Consider the following 26,334-nt stretch of genomic DNA (forward strand, 5'->3'; position numbering starts at 1 on the left):
ACCATGAATAAATCAGCCACTTGCAGCCGATAGCCTAAACATTATGTGCATACAGTGCGACATGAAAATCTCTCCTCTTTAGAGATCAACAACATCAAATGTTTTTGCTGACAAACTTCTGTAAATGGGTATATATGATAAACATCTGGAAGTGAAGAAAATATATTGAGTCTCATGCTGTTTCCATTACATCGTTGTGCAAGACGTGCAGCGCATCCTGGCCGTCTCTATTCACACAAGAACTGAACCAGAAAGCAAAGGAACAGAAAAGGCGTGTGGCGACGCCAAGGTGAGGGGGCTGTTTTCCTCCGGAGCCGTGCCTGTGTCAGTCAGCGCTCAGAGCCAATGGGAAGTTCGCCTCGGTCGGACCGACTCGCCGCGTGCTCCTCCGGTCCCTCCTCGTGCTGTCCTCGCCGTGCACGCGCGTGGTACCCACGGTCGTGAGGAGGAGGAGGATGTTGCGCGTGAAGGGGAAATGGCTGCCGAAAACAAGCCGGAAGGTAAGAGAAATATAATGGGATTAATTTAGTGGTATGACCGCGTTGTGTTTTTACAACACTTCTAACTCTGTGCAAAAATGACATTTGGGTGAGAGCGGGCTGGGAAACGCTCGGTAGAAAACGGCGCCGCTGTTTTCCTCCGAACAGGCTGCTAAAACGTGGAGACATACCTAGCCAGCTAATATTAGCTTACGTAGCCAGCTACTATTCCTCTCGTAGCCCACATTTTCAGCACGCCATGGCCACAAACAGTCGGCAACATTATATTACAGCATTTGCCGTGTATTTGACAACAGGATTTGCCTAAACATCACTAGTTTGAGTAGTTTTTCCATCGCTAAGTGAATGACAACATGTCATTGGAATCGACTAACTTCTTTTCTTATTCGCGAGCTTCAGAAAGCGGTTTCTCGCGCCTCCAGACGCTTCTTTCTACACTATTTCAAACGGGTGTCGCGAGGACCTTATCGTCATTTCATGTCCTAAATGTTTAGTCTCAGCACATCTTTAAAAACCCTTCTTTTGCTGAATGTCGCTTTACTTTTCCGTCGACGCGCGCGAATTGCCAGGAGATGGACTGTTTGCAGTCGCCGTATCTCAGTCAAAGTGATGTACGCCTCTCAAACAGAGACTTTTCCCTCCTCACATGAACACTTCTCGGTTTGTGTTAGCTTTGAGACGGAATATGCGCCGCTGTGAGCCCGCTCTGCTGCTCGCACTCGACACGGCATGCCATCACATCCACAGCAGAGGAGGCAGGGGAGGATGGAGACCCAGCAGCCTCTCCAGCAAACCACACACTACACCGCTCATGCTCGGCTAATATCAGGACTTTCCCCGCGTTCATCCCCTTTGACCATTGTTCTCAAAACGCCACCGATGTGTTTTTCTGTGAGATATTGACATTTCAGTGTTGGGGAAGGAGGGTGTGGGGGGGGAACAGGGAGGCTAGATAAGTTGTAGTCTGCATGTCATTAACAAATCGCCCGTCTTTGCTCCGAAACTGCTCCATTTAATTCACCATTAGCCTCGCTTCTATTATTTTTAAAGTCTCCGCCGAGTGTCAACGAGTCGCTTTAAATTGGCCGCGTTATTGGAGGATGACAGAATAAAAAGCGTCGACACAAATTGTTAGGTTTGTCTCTCTTTTTTTTTTTTTTGGCGTGCGCTTGAATTAAGTGTCAGTAACCTCCGACGCGCTTTCCTTTTGATGTGCAAAGACTTTAATGTCGTGAAAGCGGGTGAACAAATTGCTCGTGCGCATAAATGATAGAAAAAAAACACACACACACACACACACACACACTGGAGCTTGCTGCCTTTTGAGTTTGTTTGGATGTCAGTGTGCCAAGCCCGACAGAGGAGCGTCCCACAAGAGGGCGCTATTGAGCTACAGACGCCTTCCCCATAATGTTACAATGAATGAAACGTCCATGGCCCCCCAAAAATGAAGACGTCTGTGCTTTTTTATGATAGTAATGACTTGACTGTACTCCATATTGTCGGGATAGCTCGATGACGGCGGTAGGGGCGAGGAGCTGGCTGTGGCTTTTTGACCAGGAAGGGGGAAAGATGTCACAGCGCCAGGCCCCTCAGTTGAGAGTCCCATCGCTGAGCAGTGAGCAGGTTAACTTATTTTCAGTGCTCCTTTGAGGTTGGTCAGTGGAAAAAAAAGGAAAAAGAAGAGAAGCGGGAGGAAGGAGAGCTCAGACGGTGCTTCCTTAGGCTTTCAGGTTCTATTGTGTCAGCTGCCATTTGTAGCCTCGGTGTTGTTGAGCGTCACGGCGAAACAGACTGGGATTAAACCAGGTGTGTCTTTGAATGTAGTGGGTGTGAGTGCACTTTTTAGGCTGGGTGTTGCAAGGAAGGTCATCGGTCTTGCAGTCGTAAGTTCTGGCAATGAAGTAGAATGATATTTTCAGAAGGATTCACTAGAAAAATCACAAGAATTTCAGCATGTGTGTTTAAAATCGAGAAACCATAGAAATGAACTTATGCTGCAAAAGCCATGTAGATATGGTAAACAATTAGTTGCTGAATGAAATATTTGCCCTTTCTCTTCTCATGGGGTCAATAATCAATTATAAAACCTCACCGCATAGACCAGGATCCTTTGCTGACATGATTGCAAGACTAAAATCGAACATAGTGACACCCCCCTTATGAGTTATCCTGTATAAAAATGTAAAGATCTTGTTTAATCTGCTTCAAATAACTACTTAAGACAAAGAAGTAGGGTACGACAACATGCCCATCTATTTCTTCAATTAAATTCAACATTTCTGTTGGCCCTCGTGTGCTGTTTTAACCTTGTGGCCCTGTGTGTGCGCTCAATAGTAAGCTATTACACAGCTTTAATGGAAGATTAATCTTTTGCTCATAGTGCCACTCACTATGAGTCTGTTACCTTTGCAATGTATGTTTTAAAACCATTGACTCAGTTCACAGTGCACATTTTAAACACGTCCAGAAGCATCAATATTAAAGAGAAGATGATGATGATCTGTATGAGCATAAATGCATTTCAGAACAGGTCTAAACTACAAGGTTAGCAGGTTTTATACATGAAAAGACCCCATGGAGAAAGGCTGTTTTGTTGTTTGTAGAGGATCTCGTACCGGCTTGCACACAATAATCATAACACTAAACTTGGGCCGAATGCCATCTGTAGCTGTGAGTGATACATCTACAAAGAGGACCCTCGTGTGCTGCCTTCCCTGACCCTGCGCCCTCGTTTGTGTGTGTGTGTGAGTCCGGAGCTTCTTGGGCCGATGTGTGGCAGTTGTTTGGCAGCTCTGATGAAGCCCATGAACAAGAGAGTGCTACGTCGCGTGTTAAACCCAGGGGCCGCGACCCAGTCACACTCGCGGCTGCTGTGTTTACATCCTGGAGATTTCTCTACGCCAGACTGACGGTCAGGAGGTCTCTTGGGGCCTTTTATTCCTCTTCACGCTCATAAGACGCACTGTGGGTCTGTAACTTTGAGCGCGAGGACAGGACGGAAAGTGACAGACAGGCTGCTCAAAATTAGGAGCATTATCATTTGAGAGAAGAGTGAAATACTGAAGTGCACGAGAAGAAGACGCCATGCAGAAGCTCTACATTCAAACATGAAAAGTCTCACAATTATCTTGGACTTCAACAATATAAATCGAATTGTCAGATATTTCAAGGGCTAAAATTAATTGAGCGCTGCAGCTGCATAGTGAAAAGCAGAAGGAGCCACATAGACCATGATCCTACGCCCCGGTTCTGCGCTGCCAACGTGAAGAAATTAGTGCATTGAAACACTCTGTTCAATCTTTTCCAACATGACAATAATGACGGCTGCACAAAGGCTCACCAGGGCATTCAGAGCATGTAGAATGTGTTAGCTTTCTGCGCGATCACAATAAGAGACACAAGTACACGCTATCTGATCGAAATTGCACTCTGAATGCTTCAAATAGCCATTCACAAAGGCTGAAGTTATTTAGGCAGTAGAGTATTCTTTGCGAACAACAAAACCTTCAGATTTAACCCTGAAGTTCCGACCTCTGCAAACATGCGTGTCTTTCTAAACGAGCTCTTCAAGTCCTCTCTCAAATGCTCCTGTTTGAAACGCGAACTGTGGCCTGGATATTGAGTTTAATTAAAGCACGAATCGCAAGCCTAGTCCGAAAAATGTCCCCAAAATCATGGAGTCTTATAATAAACTAATGCCAATTCGGATATTATACATAGACTTAAGCTCATTGTTTCATTTGTAAAAAAAAAGCCTGTAAGCTACAAGATCTTTTCTGCTGGACTTTAGCTCCATTTTGTAGCGACGTCACTGAAAGACCAGGGTCCAAGAGCGACGCCAGGACCAGAGAAAGGGGGTTAACTCGGTAAAGTGCTTGTGCAGCAGTGGCCTGAACATTCTGTTGTTTGGTAAAGACGGAAGGTGGACGCTGTCTCCCTCTGATGAGTTTTGTTAATAGAAGCAGCGAGGTGTGGTTGCTTTGTGGTCACTGAGACGTATCATTCTGGGCTGTGTCCGGCCTCGGCGCATTGATCCGATCGATTCGTTCGTTTCAGCAGCGACACAAAAGAGATCGCGTTTGACCCTTATCAAAGCGGGGCCAGGGCTCCGCACACGACCGTCATTACTGCCCGCTTTGTGTCATAAGTGTTCAGTCAATTGGCAATCACATAAGAAACACATCTGGATGGCGTCTTTTTAAGTATTTCAAGTGCCCACATTGGCTAAACTGACTTTTCTGACCGATTTAGCAAGTTATAGTTGATTTTTATGTTTGAGTAATTGAGTTTCATTCAGCTCCCAACGCTCTGTTCCTCCTGCTGATGTCACAAGGTGTTGCCCTCCCTCTCCGCTGTGTTTTTAAAGCCCACAGACCTCCACCGGACTTAATCATTTCTGTGCAATCTTGCTCCCAGCTAAAAGCGCTCCGTTTTAGCCTAATTTAAACCGATCCTTCTCTCCACAAACTGCATGCTTCCTCTGCTGAATGACTTTGACCTGTTTATTATGTAAGATTTTACATTAGAGCTGCACAGCATGTCACTAAATTGTCGTTATTGTAACTGACACAATATCCGCATCGCAAGAAGACACAGTATATAGTTTCCTGACTGAGATTTACAACATTTTCCCTTTTACAGCCTTCTATATAACACATGATACAACTACGGAAATATGTGCAAAAGTTCTGTTTTAGTCATGATTCACTTCCAGTTTAGCCCTGTTTTGGCCCTGATCCTGTGCTTTAATAAAGAAGTAAACAGCAAATGAAATACTAAATCAGCACCAAAACAAAGCTAAAATGTGGAAAATTAGGACTAGAACTCGACTTGTGCTCGTCTTTTGTTTGCCATGGCTTGTTGTTTTAGTCTGTGTTATAAAATAATGTGTAAAACAGTCAGATGAAGTATTGTTATCCTGTTGCGATATGGCTAATGCGCGACATAAATGTGTGATATCTTATGCAGCTGTTAGATCAAAGCTAAGTGGTCCAAAAGTACCTTACAGCCTGTGTTATTTTGTGTTTATCTTGTATTTAGTGGATACTGCTTGCATGGGGGGTTTGTTATCACAGGCTTTCGTGGAGAATGTACTTCTGTTGCTCGATTTTCTCTACTTTTCTCTCTGCTCCTGAAGGACTGAAGAAAGTTCGTAATCCAGATCGAATGTACAGATCAGCAGTGTGTTACTCTGGCCATGGTCCACCTAAGAGTATCAGTGATGACACAGAGAGCCACAGTAAGAGTCAGAGTTATTAATACTGCATCGCTGCTGCTGGCCTATCTATTATTCATCCATTGATTCATTTATTTACTTCTTGATTTCATCCGCTCCCCTCCCCATGCCCCTCTCTCCTCTCTGCTCCCCTCCCGCTCCACACAACACCTCCTCGGGGCGGCTCTGTTGATTGAAGTGTCTGCTTTACGGGATCACGCTGTCAATAGCTGAAGTGTTGTCGTTAACCAAGAGTGATTGTTTCACGGAGAGGCCACGGGATCAGGACCTGCACAGACCCTCGCACTGAGGCCTTACCCTTTGAGCCATCAATTACACAAGAGCATCTTCTACACACTTTTCCAAAAAACACGTGTGACAGGCAGGTGCGAGGAGGGAACGGGACGCAGCCCAGTGACGCCAGAGCTGAAAGACACTGAGGCGAGGGGTTCAGGTGTTTCCACAGAGGACGGGCCGGGCCTGTTCATGGGTCTACAGTTAAGACAGACGTCACCATAGCGATTTAAAAGGCAAAACAAACAAAATTCAGGAATTCAGAATTCGGAAAGTTCATTCATATCTGTGGGCAATTCACTGTTTTGGAGAAATATAAAAACAGAAAGAACCTCATCAGTTTTTCCATAGTTGACCAGAGTTGTTTAGCTGTCATCTGTACTGGGTTGTATCACCACTCACCTTCGTCTTTCTGGACTATTCTTTAACAAGAAAACCTTAACCGAGCACATTTTCTCCAGTTCAACTTTACCCAGATCTAAAAGCTACTCGACTGGAGAGTTTACAGCCTATAGGCCAGAGTAACGCCTCATTTGAAAGCTAAGACCTACAAAACTGAACTCCATTGCCTTTTTTTACGCTTTTTGTGTCATTTTTGTCCGTTTTTTATTGTGTTATAGTATCTTTTCTGGCACGTTTTTGTCACTCTTTTGTCACTTTTTGTTGCGTTTTCATCCTCGTTTTGTCACTATTTTTACGCTTTCTTTTCAATAAACCTTTAGATTTGGGTGATGCCAAACTGGAGAAAATGTGCTCTGTTCAGGTGGGGGCTAAGAGATTAATCTAGAGTGAACTAATGATCTTCTAGCAACAAAACCCTCCCTACTAGATTGGTGTACTCAGCCTGCTGCTGAAATCGTTAGTTGCTGACAAAGCCTTTGAGGTAAGAGGCGAAAACATGAAACATCCCAGTACAGATGATGGATTTTCCATTTAACAGTCTATGTGAGCGATCGGGTCCACAACTGTCACTACAATCGTATCTGAAAGTAGTGATTCTCAACCACAGGCCAGGGAGTCAGTCTGCAGCTCTGTGCTTGAATAATAACCTCTGAAAAGTCATGGTTAATATAGTGCTTTTAACTAATAATTGTGCAGTTTTTTTGTGTTGACAAGAAGACTTGACCTTAAAGCTAGTTTGTGTTAGATGTGGAAAGATCAAGTTACAGAGATATTCCCTGTAAACCATGTTGAAAGTTTTATCAGTTACCATCGATTGTGGCGCCTCCGTATTAGACGGCTCTTCAGAATGGTGTGAATGCAGCCTGCTCCATTCTCTAGTTTAGAGACTGTCAAAGAGCTATTGTGGTGTTTGCTTGCGTCTCATTGCGTTTTTACTCTACGGGCCCAGAACAAAGACAACAGAACATCAGAGCTGAGGGTTTTTATGACTTGTAAAATTCGGCTTCTGTGGGAATTGCTTCAGTGCATTTACAAGTCTGTGCGCCGCTGCTATTTTCTGCCACAGCCAAAACAAATCATTCAGAAATATATAGGCCAAAGTCTTGATTTGTTTTGCTTCTTCTCGGAAAATGTGTCTGAGTTTGTAGCCCGCGTCTTTTCTCGTTGGATTCTGGCTCCTTTCGCAAAGCCGATGGATTTCCTCAGCTCCATTCATAATAAAAAACAACAACTCCTGAAAGATGTAGTCGAAACAATTGAGAGCTTACGCGGAACAAAAATAAAGACATAAAGAAGTAATTAAACGCGCAGAGTCGCTAGAAACATTTATCAGCGAGTAAAAAAAAAAAAAAGTCCACGTCAGTCCCAGCGTCGTCGTTTGATATTGGGACATGTCTGACAGCGGTGACAGACAGCAGCTTGTGCGCGTCTTGCCGGTTCTTGCCCGTGTTATTGCGTGCTCTTACAGTATCCCGTATCCATGTCCTGTTTAATGCCACGGAGCCCCGAGCTTGCCGCCTCCTCCGCTCGGCTTAAGCATTTCGGGGGTAATTGGACTTACAGAGGGGGGGGTTTATTTGTGTGCATGTGTTTAGGGAGAGCCAGTGGGCGACCTCACCTCTGCTCCACTCGAGATGGGATTTTTCCTGGTTGGCTGGGCCCGGCGAAGGCTGGGAACAACATAAAGAGTCATTTTGGGAATGTCACGGGCTGTTAAGTGTGCACGCATGTTTGTTAGACTTCCAGTAATCGCTCTTTTTTCTTTCTTTCTCCTGACTGTTTGACTTCTGACAAACATAACGAGAAAATGTACAGTTTTAGCAGAAGGGATCAAAGGAGACAATATCCACGTGTTTCTAGACGTTGATAAGGTTAGCAGTTCTTAAAGAAAAGGCCTATTGCTGTATAGATAATGTTATGGAGATACCCAAGGTTTTTTGAGGCGGTCCCAGGTGTTTTCGAACCACTGACCTTTGCGATTCAAGCCCCATTCAAGTGTCTCGTAGCCACACAAAAAACACCCCATGTCCTCCGTGTCCAAGGAAGAAAGGAAGAGCAGTGTAAACACATGGAGGCTGACTGAACACACTGCTCCTTGTTTGGCAGAAGAAGAGGGTGCGAACATGAGCTCTTCAAAGTCGAGGAGCTCAGCCTGTCTTGCCCCCCCGCCGGGACCTAAAACACCTCTTACCTCTCCTTAGCAGCACCGCAGCTCGCCTCCATGTTTCCGCTGCGAGGCCTGCGCCGCTCTCTTTGTCGTTTGTAGTTTGTGACACGGCGACAGCGCGTTGATGAAGCTGAGGAGGACTCTTTTTTTTTTTGTAGGGGGGGGCTTGTGGGCGGTTTGTAATGTTACCGTATGTACGAGAGTTTGCGAGCAGGCTATAGGCCAAATGATGCAGATAATTGGTTTCCCCGCGCTCCACTCGGGTGCATGGTTATTTTCGGCGCACAGTCGCCTCGCGCCGTTCCTGTCAACAAGAGGCATTCTGTTGTGGGCGAGCTGGACAACTGCACCTCAGCTATGGGCACATGCAGTTATTATGAGTGCCAACCAAAAAGTGACACTGGACAAAAGTGTGCTGCTGCTGCTGATCTGGCACCATGTCGCTCCAGGTTTGTGCGGATTCAATAAGACACAACACCAGGGCCGCCTCCTCGATGAAACTTATTCAGAAGAAATCGCAAAGGCATTCGCACGCAGCAGAAATATCGTGGAGTTTTTTCCCCAATCACCGAAATACTCCCGGCTTTTGTGAACTGCTGTTGGCGATGATGGTGATTTCGATTTTCGGTTGACCTTGCTGTCCTTCCCCCAAGTCAATCCTGTAACTTCTTCCCCCCCTCCCCTCACCCGCTCCTCATGCCCTTCCATCGACAGGCCGTCATTTCAAACACGTCCTTGTCTGCCTCGCATCAAACCACATTTGTTTTTGTTTACACTTTTCCCGACATCTTTCTTGTGCTCGCCTTCGCTGCCGTAAGCACCTTTAATTTTGTTAAGAGCTGTCAGTCGCGGCTCTGACACGAGGCCTCCTTTGCCTGCTCGCTCCCTGCCTCCCACACACTTGTTTAAATTTAGATAACTGCTTCCATATTTTTATTGTCACGCCATTATAAGAAACAATTCCACGCTCAGCCATGAATGTGAATTGCACGCTTAATATTGCATGGCGCTCGGACTGTGTTATATCTGTGTGCGTAATATTTCACTCTCTCTTGTCCATTGTTGTAGCGCTCTTCCTCCTTTGGCTGTTTTCTCTGTGCATGTTCCGATGCAAAGCAGCTCGTCTCCCTCTTTATGAAACGCCGGCTGCTGTTACTATGATTTAAAATAATATCTTCTTCAGTTGGGCTCGCGCTCCTCCGCTCATTGGGACTCCATAAAAGTAATTGTGTTGATTTAATACAGTGATTAGATGCTCCCAAAAAGAAAAGCACACGTTGAGTCTGAGGTGGAGCCATCTCCAAACAAAACAGAGCAGCATCTATGATCTTAATGATGCCGAGCTACAGGAAACTATAAAGTAAACAGCAGTAGATAAGGTTTTATTTGGGCTAAGGTTGATGATATTGTCCCTGTAGGAAAATCTGTCCTCTTTTTTGACCTGTCCTTCAGTGCCGCAGTATCCAGATCTCGGGGCAGGTTTGGTCAGGACTATGTAGCTGGAGGATTTACCCTATAGTGCATGTTTTGGGTTGACCAGAGTACTTGGAGGAAACCCACCCTGACATGGGGACAATGCAAACTCCACACAGAAAAGCCCACGTTTTCCAGGAGTGGAACTTAAGCTCACGGCATTAGAAAAGGTCGTGCTCTTTCCTTGGTTTGGGCTCAACAAAAACATCCCTAAATTATGCATTATTTATACAGTAAAGACTCAGCAGAATAGATTCGGAGGTGTTTTACAATGAGCCAGGCATTGCCATATTTTTAACTTCTTGCCAAAGAAAATATTGAAGATTCTTGCCTTCCAATTTCCTCTCCCACGTTGCACCTTATCCTGACATCTTCAGGCTGGAGGTCAGCTTGTTTGGCTTAGCTTCCCGTTTGGAGAGCAAACATTCTGCAGTTGTTGAGCTGAGTAGAGTTTTATCCTTCTCTGTCACTTCTGCCTCGTCTGAACAAAACTCTTTAGACCTGTTTGAGGTGAGACGGGAAGCAACTGTTGCACTCGCTCCTTTCTCTAAGCCTTATTAGCCACGATGGTTGCATTCAAACGCTTTCTTTAGCTATGCAGCGCCAGTAGCGATTTGTGGAATGATCTATAGCCAAAACATTAGCTTGCAATTTCTCCACAATGTGGGCACAGATTAAAAAGAAAAAGTGTCACTCCCAGAGCGCTCTTGGACAGAGACGAAGGAGAGAGGCTTCTGCGTCCAGGCCTGGGATATTGATTAAAGATTTGTTTTTGTCAGCCTTTCCAGTCTCATGACCCTCGCGGCCGTCTCTGGGGTGGGGCCGGAGCAAGCTAGCATGACAGATACCCTTAAATTCAGCCCAAGTGTTTGCTTAGCAGCCAGGATCAGTGATAATCCCACATCAGCGCGTGCACACAGACATGTATTTATAGACACACGGTGCTCCAGTCACAGCACATATCAGCAGCGGTACTGGACCTGTCCCGCCTCTGTTTAGGCCTCTGTACACGTGTGCGCGGCTCGCTCATCAAGCGCCGCGCTGTAATTGGCTCCACTGAGCCCGCTCAGCTCAGCACATCCTCCTCATGTAACAAGCTCCAGTATCAGCCTGTCTTGCACTTTACTGTTTTACAACCAAATACCAGCTTTGTGCCGAGCCTTTTCTTGGCCTCGCTACAGAGAGTCATTAAGCCCCCTGTTTAAACTCCTAAATAAATATTACACCGTACGGGACAGGGCCGAGGGAAGCACAAACAAGGCGAGTGCCGCGGGGGCTTTGATCAGCACAGAGCTACATTTACTCTTTCAATGCCAACATTTTGTCCTTAATTTGATCTACGTGCATTTATCGGATCAGACAATTTGATTAAGAAGAGTGCTTCTATATTTTGGTAAACATATTCCAAACCTGGCATTTCAGCCCATCCCTCATGGGCGCTTTACGTTGACGCACAAATTACGAGTCGGAATGTGGATTTCTATGCCACAGTGGGCAAATTTTTAATTAGTAAGCAATACTTTTTTGGCTGAGTTTCTTGGGCTTTATCTGTGGAAATGCCCAGTGGAAAGGAACTGTAGGCGAACAGCAGCTGAAACATTATTAGTGTGAAAAATAACGGAGGAGATGGTGCTGTTTGAAAAGCCGCACAGAACATGGTAATGACTTGCTTTGTGTAAAAACAACAAAATGGGCTAGTTCCTCTTGTTTGGAGTGCTGATTTTTAAGTTCGCTCGGCTTCCTTTGTGGCTGGAATAAATAAAAGATGCGTAGAAGTTATCTGGCATGCTACAAGTTTGGAGATGATTTATAAAAGCTGCACAATGTACCAAAGTGATTATCCCCAAATCAGACGTCAAAGTGGAACAAGAAACTAAATGTCAGGGCCAGCTTACATACTGGAGATCCACTTCACAGATCTGTTTTTCTGACAAGGTCGGGATTGTGATTAGATTTGCAATTCAGTTGTTTATAGAGATCTAAAAACTACTGGATTTTTTACATAATAATGGAGTTTTGTGGTTGGCAAAGGATTTTGTACTTTCTATATACTTTTTTTTTGTGGTAATTGCAACCATTCAAACTCTTATTTAAGAAGCCTCTTATTAAAAACCTGAAAAGAGCCTTGTGTTGATCCAGGCTTAGTCTTTAGCGAGGCCAAGCCAAGTGGCTTTGTGGTTAGAAAGTTGCCGTTAAATCCAAGCTTTGGGCAGAGTCTACTATTATTTTGTCATTGGATAAATATTGCAGCCAAAAGATAATCGTGCGTTTAACTGATCAGCTTCCATCTTTCCAGTAAATTCTTATGTTTTTATTTTTTACAGTGCATGGGAAAAATGAATGGGAATAGGGCTTCAAATTAGATCGAAACAAGACAAAGCTGTACAAAAACAAGGCTTACATAAATAAGGACTAAACCCGAACTTTGCATATTTTAGGTTTCCCGTAAATCTCAGTCAGATGAAAGACCTCCGTGACTCTCCGATATATTGCGATACGGATATCACAGTAACAATTATATGAGCGTGAACGTCCCGTCCAGCAGCAGAGCCGGTTTGGAGGTGAAGCGGGCGGCGTCGAGCTCCGTCACTGATCACAGGAAACTGCCACTTCTCTGGGACACAGATACATTTGAGGGATATATTTTGCAGATTGCCCTAAATCCTTGATCCGCGGGCAGCAGACTCTCTTGGCAGTAGAGGCCGCGAGGCGCTGCCAGCCCGCTCTGACGGCGGCCATATTCATTTCTTGCTTGTTTGGGTTCTTTCTGCTCCAGTCTGGTCTACAGTAAGTCAAACACATGCTCAGTTGGACCCAGGTCAGCTGACTGCGAGGAGCGCGGCCAAAAGCCCTGTTGCATTATGAGCTCCATAGATCACATGGAAAGAGGTGCAGCTGCAGGAAAACAGAGGAGAGGTCTGAGGAGACTTACATTTGGTCTTATAGGTGAACTCAATCAGCTTTTTATCCAGAATAGACTTGTGTTTTTGTGTTCCGCGTCCTCACTTTACACTGAATCCAGCCTAGACTTATATTCAACATTTTTTGCGTGTTTGAGTAGAGAAGGTTGTTGAAGATCTGCTGCTCTGCTCTGGAGGAAATGCTTTACATGGCGGAGGCCTATTCCATGAGCGCGGCCTCACGTCGCTGCGTGCCAGAGGGCAGCGCCGAACCCCGCATCACCCGCTGAGAAAGACTGTCAGCGCGTCTCTGCTCGCTGTCTGCGCCGCCGCTGCTGTGGATGTGAGACACGCTTTGAGATATGGAGCGAGAGAGAGAGAGAGCAAACCGAGCTATACATTCTCAATATAGACACGTTTTATCAGTCGCTTCAATAAAACATACGCATTTTTGCCAAATATCTACTAGAACAGACACATACTGGCACAGTGGGTTAGAAAATGTACTGCATCTGCTTTAAGCTGTGTCACAATCTAAAGTTATCCCAAAAGCCACGCCAGTTTATGGTTCACATTTCAATATCACATGACTTAAGTTGGTCGTGATGTCGCAGTATTAATACCTTTAAAGTACACGGTAAACATGCAGCGATTCTCTTCTGACCCATCTAAGCGTGAGTGCAGTGATAGTGAGAGACTTTCTTTTCCTCTCCTTTTATAACCCTATAATGTTCACTCTCAGACGATGCGTATTGGCTTTAAAGTGAAGTTTTTGCTTTGGTCGAACTTTTTGTTTATTTTTCCTACAGTCAACCACCAATATCAGCCACCTCCTGGGATGCATAGTCAGCACCGAAGTATTTTTTCTTTATCTCCCCTTTACTTGCACAATTTATTCCGCAAACAGTTCTGAAGTCAGCAAGCTTTATTTTGCGGCGCGCTGTTTTTTTTTTTTTAACTCTTAAACGATATTACAATTACGCTCAGTATTGGGTGTTAAGCGTACTAAGCTCATTTGCATAGTGAAGAGCGAATAAAGGCTCATTTGCACGAGCTGGAACATTTCCTGGATTAGCTGCTACATCTGTGCTTCTGTTGCTATTTTCATATATTATTCATATTAACCTCAAACGTAAACGCTTTTGACAAGATGGATCCTTTTCTGTTGGTTTGTGCATCTGGGTGACGCACGTGTGTCCTATTGTTGTCTGGTGCCGTTAACTGCTCAGCCTTAGGCCTGAGCACTTTTAGAAATACGCTAATCGCAATTTTCCACTCAAATGTTTTTGCAAATAGGTTTGTGACATAGTTTGGAAAATCAGAATCCAGTTCACATGTTCATGAGCGCGAAACATTTGAGAGAAGACTGACATATGAACCGCTAAACCTATAGAAGAGTCACATGTGTTTGAGAACAGGTTTGTAGAGGTCTGTAAACTACAAGGTTAAATGAGAGCCTGCAGTTCTGATGCATTTCGTTTTGTGGGGAAGGTATTTGTCGGTAATTGAAATCACAAATTGAATCACAAATTGAGTCTGCAAACGTAATACTTGTCAGAAAAATTCCAATTACTTTTTGAAAAATAGTGTAGCCCTAAATATCCAATTATTTGCTAATTGTTTCACATTTTGATGTAGATTAGATTAAATCCTGCACAATTTATTTCTTTCTTTCTTTCTTTCTTTCTTTCTTTCTTTCTTTCTTTCTTTCTTTCTTTCTTTCTTTCTTTCTTTCTTTCTTTCTTTCTTTCTTTCTTTCTTTCTTTCTTTCTTTCTTTCTTTCGGTCCTTCTTTCCTTCTTTCCTTCTTTCCTTTCCTTCCTTTCTTTCTTTCCTTTTTTCCTTCTTTCATCCCTTCCTTCCCTCATTCCTTCATTCATCCCTTCCCTACTTCCTTCAGCCCTTCCCTACTTCCTTAATTCCTTCCTTTCCTTCCTTCATTCCTTCCTTCCTTCCATCCTTCCTTCCTTCCTTCCTTCCTTCCTTCCTTCCTTCCTTCCTTCCTTCCTTCCTTCCTTCCTTCCTTCCTTCCTTCCTTCCTTCCTTCCTTCCAACGTTTATTTACAGTATATTGCACATTGGCTTAGACTAGATGATTACATACTATATACGTATTGTGTTTGTTTGTTTTGATTATCATTATTTATTGGCAAATATGAGTAAGAAGCCCAAACCAGCCCAGCTCTGTCTGGGGACTTCTGTGTGTAATGTTTATTACAGGCTGAGTGACACACATAATGATGTAAGCACATTGTTGTGTACGGGCCACAGATTTCTTATTGTAAATCCCTGTACGCTCTAAAACCACTCAAGGGTGTTTATTGTGTCTAAATAATGAATAGAAGCCGTCTTTACAAGTTGACAGTGAAAAATTCTTAGTGAAGTCCCCTGACAGTGTGCATTTCACAGTAAAATAATTTAGCATAACGCACGCAGTAGCCTATTCTTAAATTAATTTTCGCCTTCATTTGGGAATTTTCGCAGCAGAGTCAGCATTTGTTGCCGGGAGACTGGCAGGCTGATAAAGAGGGAGACAAGCGGCGAGTCGATACGCAACCAATATGTGAGTTTAGCGCTAAATATCCTGCTTTGTCTGGTTTGCTTTCAGATGAACATGGACATTTGAAAATATACCTGCCCAAGAAGCTGCTTGAATGTCTACCAAAATGCACGTCGCTGCCAAAGGAGAGACACCGGTGGAACACTAATGAGGTAAGGCCACAGATCCTGCTGCAGCACTCCATACTCAATCCATCTCTGCACAAAAGTGGCCGTCCCAAAGAAACGCTGTTCTCTGCGAGGGAAAAAACACAACAACACCAACGAGTCGGCTCCAAACAGCACACGCTCTGAAACAAACTCGCCTTGGATATTTATGATGCCTTCGAAAAATACCATATTTTGCTAAACTGGCTTGTTGCCGATTCAAACCATGTTTAAAAGTTGGTCCCTTACATACCTACTGTTGTGTTTAGTTTTATTCAGGCTGCTAACGATACATATTCAATGTTCTGCTCCACCCGCTCATGTCACAAAGTGGAGTCCTCCATGTATTTTCAGGGTTTCTGCATTTAAGGTCCAACATCAAGGAATCAATGTCATTTAAAAGCATTAAATTAGATTCAAACTGGCATTAAATCTAAATTTGTTGGAAATGATGACATTGCTTGGCAGTTTTTATAGCATAAGTTCATCGAAAATACTACAATTAAGGTCTAAAACATAACCAGTTGCAGTCTTGGCTGAAATTGACCACTTTTTTGCTCAAAAGTTGCCTGTTTCGTCCAATTCTCCTTCCTCTGTTTGATTAAATGTTTATGGCTCTTGAGAATTTTTTTCTGCACTTGTGGCATTAAAATATAGTATTTAGGAATTAAAAATGGCATTAAAAAGCATTACATTTGACTTCCCTCTGCCTCTATAAACCCTGTTTCTAATACCATAACCCTTCACTGAATTTGCTTCAGCACTTCAATAGAATGATATAATTGCCACTAGCAAACATATTTTGAGCCTTATTTAGCTGCTACTCTCCAGTGATTGTGCTTTCTGTTGTATTAATGCTGAAAACTGTTACCCAATGTCAACACATGCTTATATCATCTCCAAAACAGCACTGAGGGCTAGGGTCAGGAGGCCAAAACCGCTCTATATAATAAGCTTGAAATTGTAAATAGGATGATTATGCACTTGGATTTCCGTAATATCATCACAAATCTGTTCTTTCAACATTATTTACATTATTGACAAATCAAACGCTCGCGCACAGACAAACTGCTGCTGTGTTTAAGCAGGATTACACCGAGACATGTTGATTATTGACATTAACCAAGTTGTGCTGGTGGAGATCAAAGACGGCATTTTTCATTGTGTTTATTTATTGCAATTTGTGAGCTTGTTTATTTAATTGTCCAAACAGATCTGGAGTACACTCTTCCTTTCAGGGCGTCTAGATGGAGAAATCTTATTGATCTCTTCTTAAATGAGCGCGGCGTATGACCTGATGTATGCTTGTGGCGTGCAGTAAATGTGAGAGACTTTTTAAAAGGGACTGGCGCTGCTTCATTTACTCCCAAACTCATTTAGGCTTTCTCTCATGGGGCGCCTGATGAATTCATCACATACGTTCCCACTTTTGATACACCAAGAACTGATTCGTCTTGTCCAGAGAGTAAGCGCTCGTAATTAGTCCTAAATACACTCCACAACAAATCTTCAAACTAATATGCAAAAGTCAACCATCCATGCTTTTGATTAACAAATTGTGACCATATAAATATAGTCATCTGCAGTGATGGAAGTTAATTAAGTGAAAAACAGCCAGATGATAAGGCCCCGCACGCGATACCGCAGACACAGGATGTTTCAAAAGGCAATCTGTCATTGACTCACAAGGGACTGCGCGTACACTCAGCACATTCACGCAACTAAACAATTGGCCACTTTCTGAATGGAGACGCGCTAAAGAATATGAGCATTCATTTCACACACTCCTCTTGACTGGGGCCTGTTATGTCTAAGTGTGTTTCTAATTGACTCCTGTTGAAAGTTGGCTGCATGTGACCTGCTCTGTGCTGCTTCAGACTCCAGTAATTAACTCACTTCAGCGACTGATCTGAAAATGTGCGACGTTCAGGCGTCAGTGGGATAAAGCTGTCGGTAAGTCGCCTGCAGGTATTATGTTACTTATTGATAAATCGCATCTGCTTCAAATATGGGCTTTTTATACAGTGCGAAGCTGATGGATGCGGCCACACACGTGTCTTAATGTGTGATCCCCAGTCCGAAGCAAAAGTCTGTCAGAAACGGCTCAAATGATGTGACTCCGCCCCCACAGAAAGAGCAGCTCTGGGGTCCTTAGATCTAAGGGTTTGCCATTTGAAATTGGGATTTTTTTGAAGAACTAAGTCAAAAATACCATAATCTACATGGAAAACCCGCAGACAGTTATTCACCCGCAAACCTCTGAAAAGTGGTCCAATTCCACTGGCAACCCAAATATATTTATTTTGACTTATAATACAAACAATTTGCAGTTTGGCTCAGTGTATCTTGGTACCAGTCAAAAGTTTGGACACACTTTTTTATTGTATATGGAATATGGAATTATGTTTTAAACTAAAAAAAAAGGTGAAATACATTTTTCAAAATAGCCTTCTTTTGCTTTGATTACTGCTTTGCACACTTTTGACATTTTCTCATTGAGCTTCACGATGTAGTCACCAGAAATGGTTTTCACTTCACAGACTGTTGCAGACCATTGCCGGTGACTGCTTTATGAAGCTCATTGAGAAAATGCCAAGAATAAAGGGAGGCAATTTTGAATTTCAAATATAAAACATATCTTTTGTTATTTCATACTTTTTGGTTTTCTACATAATCCCTCATGTTCATTAATAGTCAAATGTTAATTGTGCAGTGTAAATTGTGAAAATTAAAAGCCTTTCCGTAGTCCCTCTGGGGGTAGTACAAGTGTTAATGGGATGATTGGGGGGTCTCTGTCCAGAAAACCACACTTTCAACTTTCCCTGCTCCGAGACGGAGACCTAGAAGCTAACCGGCTAATGGGCAAAGCTAACTGCGGGCTAGCGCCACTTTAGCAGCCAAGTTTGAGAGACAGAAATCATCTCCATTGTGTAATTGGATGTGCAATATCCCTCTCTTCCTTCTTCACGGACAATTAATGAGTAAAAAAAAAACATGATACGACACCTGCAGTGGCGCTTATGGCCTCTAGGTGCAAGAGTTACTTAGTTCTTCTTTAGTAACTAAACAACATTAACATTGTGTTCTGTTAATTGAAGCTTTGGCTGATCAAAAACGATCAAAACAATTGTTTGCATAGAGTTTAGGTAAAGTCCACAACCAAATGACCCACTTTAAGGTCCAACCACCACTTGAAGCATAGGTTAATACTGAGGTAAAGAGCTGTTTGCATTGTAGAATTGGTCTCATCATATTGCACTTCTTAGGATCTGGTTTATGGTTAATATTTGACCAACATCTGAGGAAATGCATAACTAAAGTGATGTTTTTCAATCACGCCGAGTTTGTCAGTTGAGAGAACTTTTAGCCATCAGATTAATTTGACAGGTTCATGGGCCCAGTCACAAATAAAGACGAGGCATAACTTTAGTGAGATTTCTGTCTGAAACGTGCCACTCCCACAGACTTGTGCTGTCGTCTGCCCTCCATCCGACAATTTGACATCATCAATTTCTGGAACGTGAACACAACTTATAATGTGCGCCAGAGTTTAGGAGAGTGAGGCAACCTTTCCCAAAACCAAGGGCAGCCTGAGGACGTCAGAGTGTTTGTCGTGGGGCGCAGACAGGCAGGAAGCGAGGGATCAGAGAGGCTCTTGTCAGTGCAATTGTGTGACTCTTAGTGAAAGTGACACCTCATCAATTCAGTGCATATTTCTGGCACTGGCTCAGCATGCTTAATGCACTAATTTCCCGCCTTTTACATATAAGGGATCTCAGTAGTCTGTGCGCAGAGCCGCTCCTGTCTGCCGGGCCACAGCGGCTTATTCCTCCCGATTGTTCGTGTTCATTTGAGCAAAAAGAAAAGTGATTGGGGGGCATTTACTTAGCGCTTTTTCTTTTCTATGAATATCAAGTATGTAAAGCTGGGACTGTGAATTGTGTTTGGCTTTTAGGGCCCTAACATGCTCTGACGCAGACAATGGAGATGCACTCGGGGCTCGGCAGCAGTAGATCAACTGGGTCATTTTAATTGTCTGGGAAGATGTCATTATAATGGCTTCACCAAAAGATGAAAAGGCTGCGTGTGAGGGATCCTTGTTTGCCTGAAAGCTTATTTATTTTATTGACCAATCACTGAAAGGCTGTTTGATCCAGATTTAAAAATCCAATTAGGGAAAACAAATAAGAGGAAATCAATTGTTCATTTTTCACCATTTTGCAATAGTTAACGTTTAAAATTGTGTTATGACACTTATGCAGATGATGTCACAGCTTGGCAACATAAGCCAAATGAGGGTCGATGTACAGTCTGACACTTGTTATTTGTTTTGACACTCGGTCCGGAGCAGGTTTTGTTTAGAATGAAAATGATGTAAGTTCATACCCCTCTATTGTTTGTGTTGCTCGGAAATGTAAAGCAGCTCTGAGCTACATTTGAATCTTATTTCAGATGATGTACAGACTTAATTTCAGCTTGAGTGGGAAATATTGAGAATCTGAGTCAGTGCCTGGAAAGTGTAATGTGGAAAGAGAGTAAGTGGGCTTTGTTGGTGTGAAGCTAATACAGAAGTATTCATTTCTCTCTTTGGCACGCTTCCCCAGTGTCGCTTCATTAGATGAAGGTGTGCTGGAATACATTTCAAGCATTTACCAGAAAATTTGATAAACCAATCGAATCAGAATTCAAGGGAGGGGCCGGGAGTTTAGGGGCTGAATAGAGCTCTTGTCATTGAATCATGAGCACCATGCGATGCGCGGATGTGCTCCGAGCCTGAATTATCAATGGGAGAGGAGCACCTGGAGCTCCCGGAGAATCTCCAACGGACAAAACACTGTATCTCTGGAATATCAAACAAGGCGAGGGTTGGAGAAAAAAAATCCACAAGACTTGGTGGGTACAGTATTGTTTCAGATAACATCCAATTTGTTGATAGATATGCAGAATTAGAAACTTGTCTTGCGAATTATCCCCGGCTCCAGCAGTGTGATACCAGCATCGGATTACCTCAAGTCTAGATAATCTGTTTGTGTCTGTCTCTGTAAAAAAAAAAAAATACGGGTCAGCTACAATCAAAGTATATATTTGCACAAGTATATAAATAAAAATTCAATCCTCATTCAATGATGATTTCATTGTTGAATCCTTGATGTTTAGTGTCTGGTGTTTACTCAACGAAATGTTTGATGAAGAATGGAACATTATAAACAAAGTCTATAATATACTACTATAATACAGTATACTATATATACACTACGAGCAGCATGTTTACATTTACATTATGTGCACAGAACGTTAACAAAGAAATGAGTTCATGGTTTGCCTGTTTAAGTAATGTACCATGCAACACTTATTTTCTTTGTTAATTGCTACATTGTGAAATGATAGAAAAACATAGCATGCAGTAGTGTCTTATTTCAGTGGTGTGGCCCATAAACATGCACGTCCCTGACACTGCATTAAACCCCGGACAAATCAATTATTTTTCAATTGTTCGTCATTGCAATAATACTATCAACTGTAATGTTTTTAGCACATGGCCTATTTTGGTTTCCATAGTACTCACATATTACACTGAACTACCACGGTTTGACCCTTTCCAACAGACACAATTTAACAGAACACCATGAAAATCTTTTGGGAGAAAATCGTAAAACTCACATTTGCTTTACTCGACCTGCAGCTGAAAGCAGAGAAGCATCTTAAAGGGACTAGATACAAGTTGGCCATTTTATACTCACTACTGCCACCTCAGGTCAAACGTGTAACTGCACCTTCTATATTAAGCTCGTGCATGACGGCACTTCGTAACAACTTTTTGAGTGACAGTACAGGATTTTAAAGGCAGTTGTGGTGAATAGATCTGGGCTCAGTCTGCACATTAGGACATTGCTGGAATAAGTAGGGGGAGGAAAATACATATGTTTAACATTTTTAAACTCTGTATAGTCCCTTTAATGAGATACATAAAAACACATACAGTACATGAAGATGAAATGGTCAATTATCCACTATTTGACAACAGTGTGACAGGTCAAGACAATTTGGCTCAAGTGACACCAGTAAATAATAATCTATGTACATTGTGTAAAATCTCAAATCTGCATGAACCCAATCTTGTAGCTGACCCGATTATCATTTGTCACTTAATTGAGAACCTATTGCAAAAACATTGCAGAAATAGTCATGTGAATGTGACTTCAGACGTAACTTAGTGTGGAGAGTCTCATAGTGGATGAAGAATGTCCAAATATAGTGCCTATTGAAGCTTGTAAAATAGAATTTGAATCAGTCAATATGTAGATATAGTGGATAGGCTAGTATATAAGTATTAAGGTTAACCATGAATATCAATTTATACATTTTCCCGCCTGTGGTATGCAATCAGTGTGGCCCGTGTTCTCGGACAAAGATGACGGTCCTCTCTGTAGTGCGGAGGCTATATTTACATTGCCCTGTCTGCCACTGACACAGAAAAGATCCACACACAGATCTGCAGCCAACTGCTATTGTCTGCCCGCTGCTCTGCCTCCGCGACCTCTATTTGGCCAGACATTTCGGCCGAGATTAGAATCTTTTTAAAGAAGGACATCTCACACAAGCCCGGGTCCCTTTAAAGATCAAACCAAGTCGACCTGTGTTTGGTTATGCTGGCAGCGAGCAGAGGAGGCACTTTCACTGGGACTTTCTTCTGAAGCTGCACAATACGACAAGAAATCATGATGTTTGATAACTTTTTGAATATTGCAATAACAACACTTTGTAATGCTATATTACATCAGCATGTGCTTTGAATTCACACAGTATAATATGTTTTTTCATCAAATTGTGCCAAAACAGGATCAAAACGAGGCTAAAGTGGAAGTAAAATAGGAAAATCGTGACTTTATTTTAGGCTATGTTATCAAAATATTTAGTAAATCTCTGACAAATGGAAGACCTCAGTGAATTTGAACAATATTGTTATTGTTAAAAATCATTGTTATTATGGTTATTGTGTCACTTTTATTCGTCAAAATTTTGTGCTGCTCTACTTTCTTCCAAAAACATTTCTTGCTCTTTTAGTCAAGTCCGGGCTGTCTATATTTACAGTCTTTCATCAGGAGAAAATACAGGACTGTTTTCCACCTAGAATTTGTTTGCCTTTTAAAAAATTCATTTCTCTGTGGCTTCTATGGAGGTGCCACCGTTTGAATGACAGCCTTTACGACTTGAAAGCGAAGACTCGAGCAAAAGACCAAGCAATATTTCCGCTGCTCTTACATGCTGACGCTACCACCTTTCAGTGTAGACTCCGTGTAGACATGAACCTTGCGACTTCTAACAAGTTGCTCCACTCGTGTGACATTTGAAAAGCATTGACAAACGTGGAAAATGTCAGTTTGGAGAAAGTGAGTGTTCCCAGTCACTCAACACAGACTTGGCAAACAGAGGAGCCGGAGAAAGTCCCGGTGATGGAGGGAGGACAGTGTGTGGGCCTAAGCTGCTGTGACAGTAGCAGTCTCTTTATGAACGCAACAACGCTCCACTCAGCTGCCTCTGAACCGTCGCTGAACCACAACAGGAGCACGAGGCCCATGGAGTAATCCCGTCTGAATCACGCCAAGGGACCAGCAGGTGTGAATATTTCGGACGTTACAGTTTGTATGGAAATACTCAAAAGGGTTAGGTAGACTTCAATGTCCCCCACAGGGAAATGTATTCTCTGTGTTTGCCCCATCCTTCAACACCACTGGTCAACCTGAAACCTCGACAGCTTTTCCAAGTTACACCTATAGACTGTAAAAGAAAGAATGGACTGAGGGAGCGATCAGCATGTGCTAGCTGAAGCTCTTTCATGCTAGCAGTCTGGCTGGGTTTTTGGAGCCAGCTCCATTGTTTAGAATAGAGAAAATAAAAATAGTAATAGGATTAAATTAGGATGTTGTTTCACATGTTAAGGCAAACTTGTGGAGGTCAGAATGACAAGGCGAAACACGGCAGGTCAAAGTATTGATTTTTCAGGCAGTGGTCGAAGAGGAGATTTTTATCTAGTTTCCTTCCTTTACATCTTAGTTTTCATGTCAGAGTATAAAAATGACAAAAGTTGCCCCTTATGATGTTTATTTTATGATGTTTTTGCCACAATTGAGGTGGAGATAACCTGGAAGTAGCAACTCCGCCTTTCGCACGGGTAGTCATTCTCAAATATTGTCAGATTTTACATCCACGTGTCCTGCGAAGGGTCCTCGTGATGACGCTATAATCCAAATATGGTTTACGTTCAGGGCTTGTTTTTGCTGAATGAGGATAAGGCCCCACTCGGAAAGCGGGTGAGCCTTTATAGTAGCTCAAACAAAAAAACAAGGCGGAGTATTTATAGATTTTTTCCCTTATGATTAGTCTATTGAAAAACTAAACAAGATATCACAAAAAAATGTTAGTTACTAATATGTCAATAAAATTGAACCATGCATTTTAATCTGGCTCAATCCATTATTTAGATTTCGTTGATTTCTCATAGTTATACCGGTAATGTTCAGTAAAAGTTTCAAATAGATATTTCTACATTTGTTTTTTTCCCTATTCACCTGCAGTGTCTCGCCTTAAAGAGGGGCAATAAAGTTTCAATGGAAAGTCCATAGGAGCTAGGAACTTCCTGAGCCTGCTGCCATTTCCTTATGGTTGCAGGGAGAAGTCGGCCACAATTAGTCCATTCTTAATTTTACAATCTGTGGTTACACAACAGAGGCTTCCTGCACACAAGTATTCAACAGTCAAGTCACATTTTAAATGTTCTCTTCGTTTACCAAATGACTAGGTTATGAGCACAAGATCCAAACATTTATGTAAAAATTAAGAGAAAAACAGATTTATTTTTTCTTGATATTGAATTTTTATCTTCACTGACTTTGCAGGGTGCATTTAACCAATCGAACATTCTCAAAGTATGATGGTGTTTTGAGAAAATACCTCACGGGGGCAGAATACTTGAACTGTGGGATCTTGAGCCAGGACATTGGTCAGGAGTCAGGACCTCGCTGGAGTAGTGCAAACTCACTCAGACATAGAATTATGCAAACTACTGTCTTGCCACCTTCAACACTGATTTGACGACGTGGAGAGATCTAACAGTACTGGGCGCGAGTTGCTTGATTTTGATGTTCGTCCATAATCCATAATATGACTGTGGTAGCTAGAGCAACGGTCAGCACAAATTGGCAGCCACGCTTCAATTACGTAGTTGGAATGAAAAGTGAATAAATAATGAAGCTGATTTTGTGGCGACAGTCTAAGAAAAGTAATTCTCATCAACTCCCCCACTCTAGGCCTGACCAAACGCCCTCTGATCGGTGTTGTAGCTGCCGCCTCCGCTTCTGCACAGTGCCTTATAGAAAGTATAGAGTGGAGTATCCATTTCCTTCTGAATTCCATCCAACTCTTCCTGGCTTCTGTAATGTGGTTTGTAGCATGTTACAGCAGCAGTTCGTCAATGCAAGACTTTGGCTGGAAACTCTTGATGCAAACGCTGGAGCATCCCCCTTCGGAATATCCTGACCTCATTAAAATACTCGCTGGATAAAAGCCTGCTCCTCCTGTATGGATTAGAAGGATGCTTATTAGAGAGATGAGACTTCCCTCGTACAACTTTGCACTCACGCTCCGTCCTGCTGTTCTGATTTATTTCCAACATTACGGCCAAACCCGAACTGTCGCAATTCGCCCCCTTTTTTTTTTTATGGATGTCAGGTAATTCGCCAAATCAAATACAAGGTCACGCCTGATTAAATGTTGATCTTCATTTGGGCTCCTCGACGTTCGCTGCGTTCTCTATGGAGAGTAATTAAAACGACTCCCACCAATTGCACATGTTTACAGAAATGTTCATTAGCTTCTCAGGGGCAATGAGCAGAAATGAAAGGTCATGTTTGTCCATCTTTGTGCTGATTCCTTTTCTGATCTGTATGGAATATTCACACATTTCTATAGCAGCAGGCATCACAACACAACATACTGTTTTTGACATAATTCAAGACTTTGTATTCTGTAGCTTATTTTTCTACCATAAGGGACACAATTAGACTGAGGCGTAGTAGACAGCTACAAATTTGCAGATTCATTTGTGTTTTTTTGGCGATAATGCACATCAATAATCGGTTTGTTCAACATAGTCTTCTATGAAATACAGTTTACAGAAATACTGCTTAGCGCTCCCTCGTGAGAGTGTAACCTGACCGCATTCTAGGAAATGAAAACAGCCAGTCGTGGATTGGCCAGGAGATTGTACGCTTCTGCTCTTTGCTAGACTGCTCATTTGAGGTCGAATTGCAGACTTGCATCCTTTGCCCTGTTTTTCATTATGAATTATGTGGGCAATTTACATTTCTTCCAAATCATTGCAGCTTACAGAATATGTGGCTGCGTTCTGACGTTTATCGATATTAAAAAAAAAAGAGTTGGACTTTCCCTGGATGGATGGATGACTTGATAGTAACTTTGCGTGAGCCTGATAGCTTTGCCGATTGCCAGTGTTGTAGCGTACTGTGAAGTGTCAATTGCACGGCTGCGGTGTGGCGAGGCGGCGGTAATAGGAACCCTCCAGTGAGGTCACAGAGGGGGTCTTGCATGTTATAAGGAGCCTTCTGCTTTTTTCCCTCTTCCCTTTGGACACGTGCATCAAGGTAGGGGTCCTCCA

General features: G+C 42.7%; 1 protein-coding gene across 5 annotated transcripts in view; it reads left to right on the top strand.

The window, feature by feature from the left end:
- Positions 1-242: 242 nt before the first annotated feature.
- Positions 243-26,334, top strand: part of camta1a (calmodulin binding transcription activator 1a) — a 305,880-nt gene continuing 279,788 nt past the window's right edge. For 4 of the 5 annotated variants that reach the window (XM_079558153.1, XM_079558154.1, XM_079558157.1 and 1 more), the window contains exons 1-3: positions 243-500; positions 5,641-5,742; positions 15,562-15,665. In XM_079558153.1, coding sequence (XP_079414279.1) covers positions 476-500; positions 5,641-5,742; positions 15,562-15,665 — 231 coding nt within the window. In that variant the 5' untranslated portion in view covers positions 243-475. The remainder of the gene's footprint in view (positions 501-5,640; positions 5,743-15,561; positions 15,666-26,334) is intronic. The other variant, XM_079558155.1, reaches the window with a different exon arrangement.

This window comes from Gobius niger (genome assembly GCF_951799975.1).
Source record: "Gobius niger genome assembly, chromosome: 6".
In the NCBI taxonomy this organism is placed as follows: Eukaryota; Metazoa; Chordata; class Actinopteri; order Gobiiformes; family Gobiidae; genus Gobius; species Gobius niger.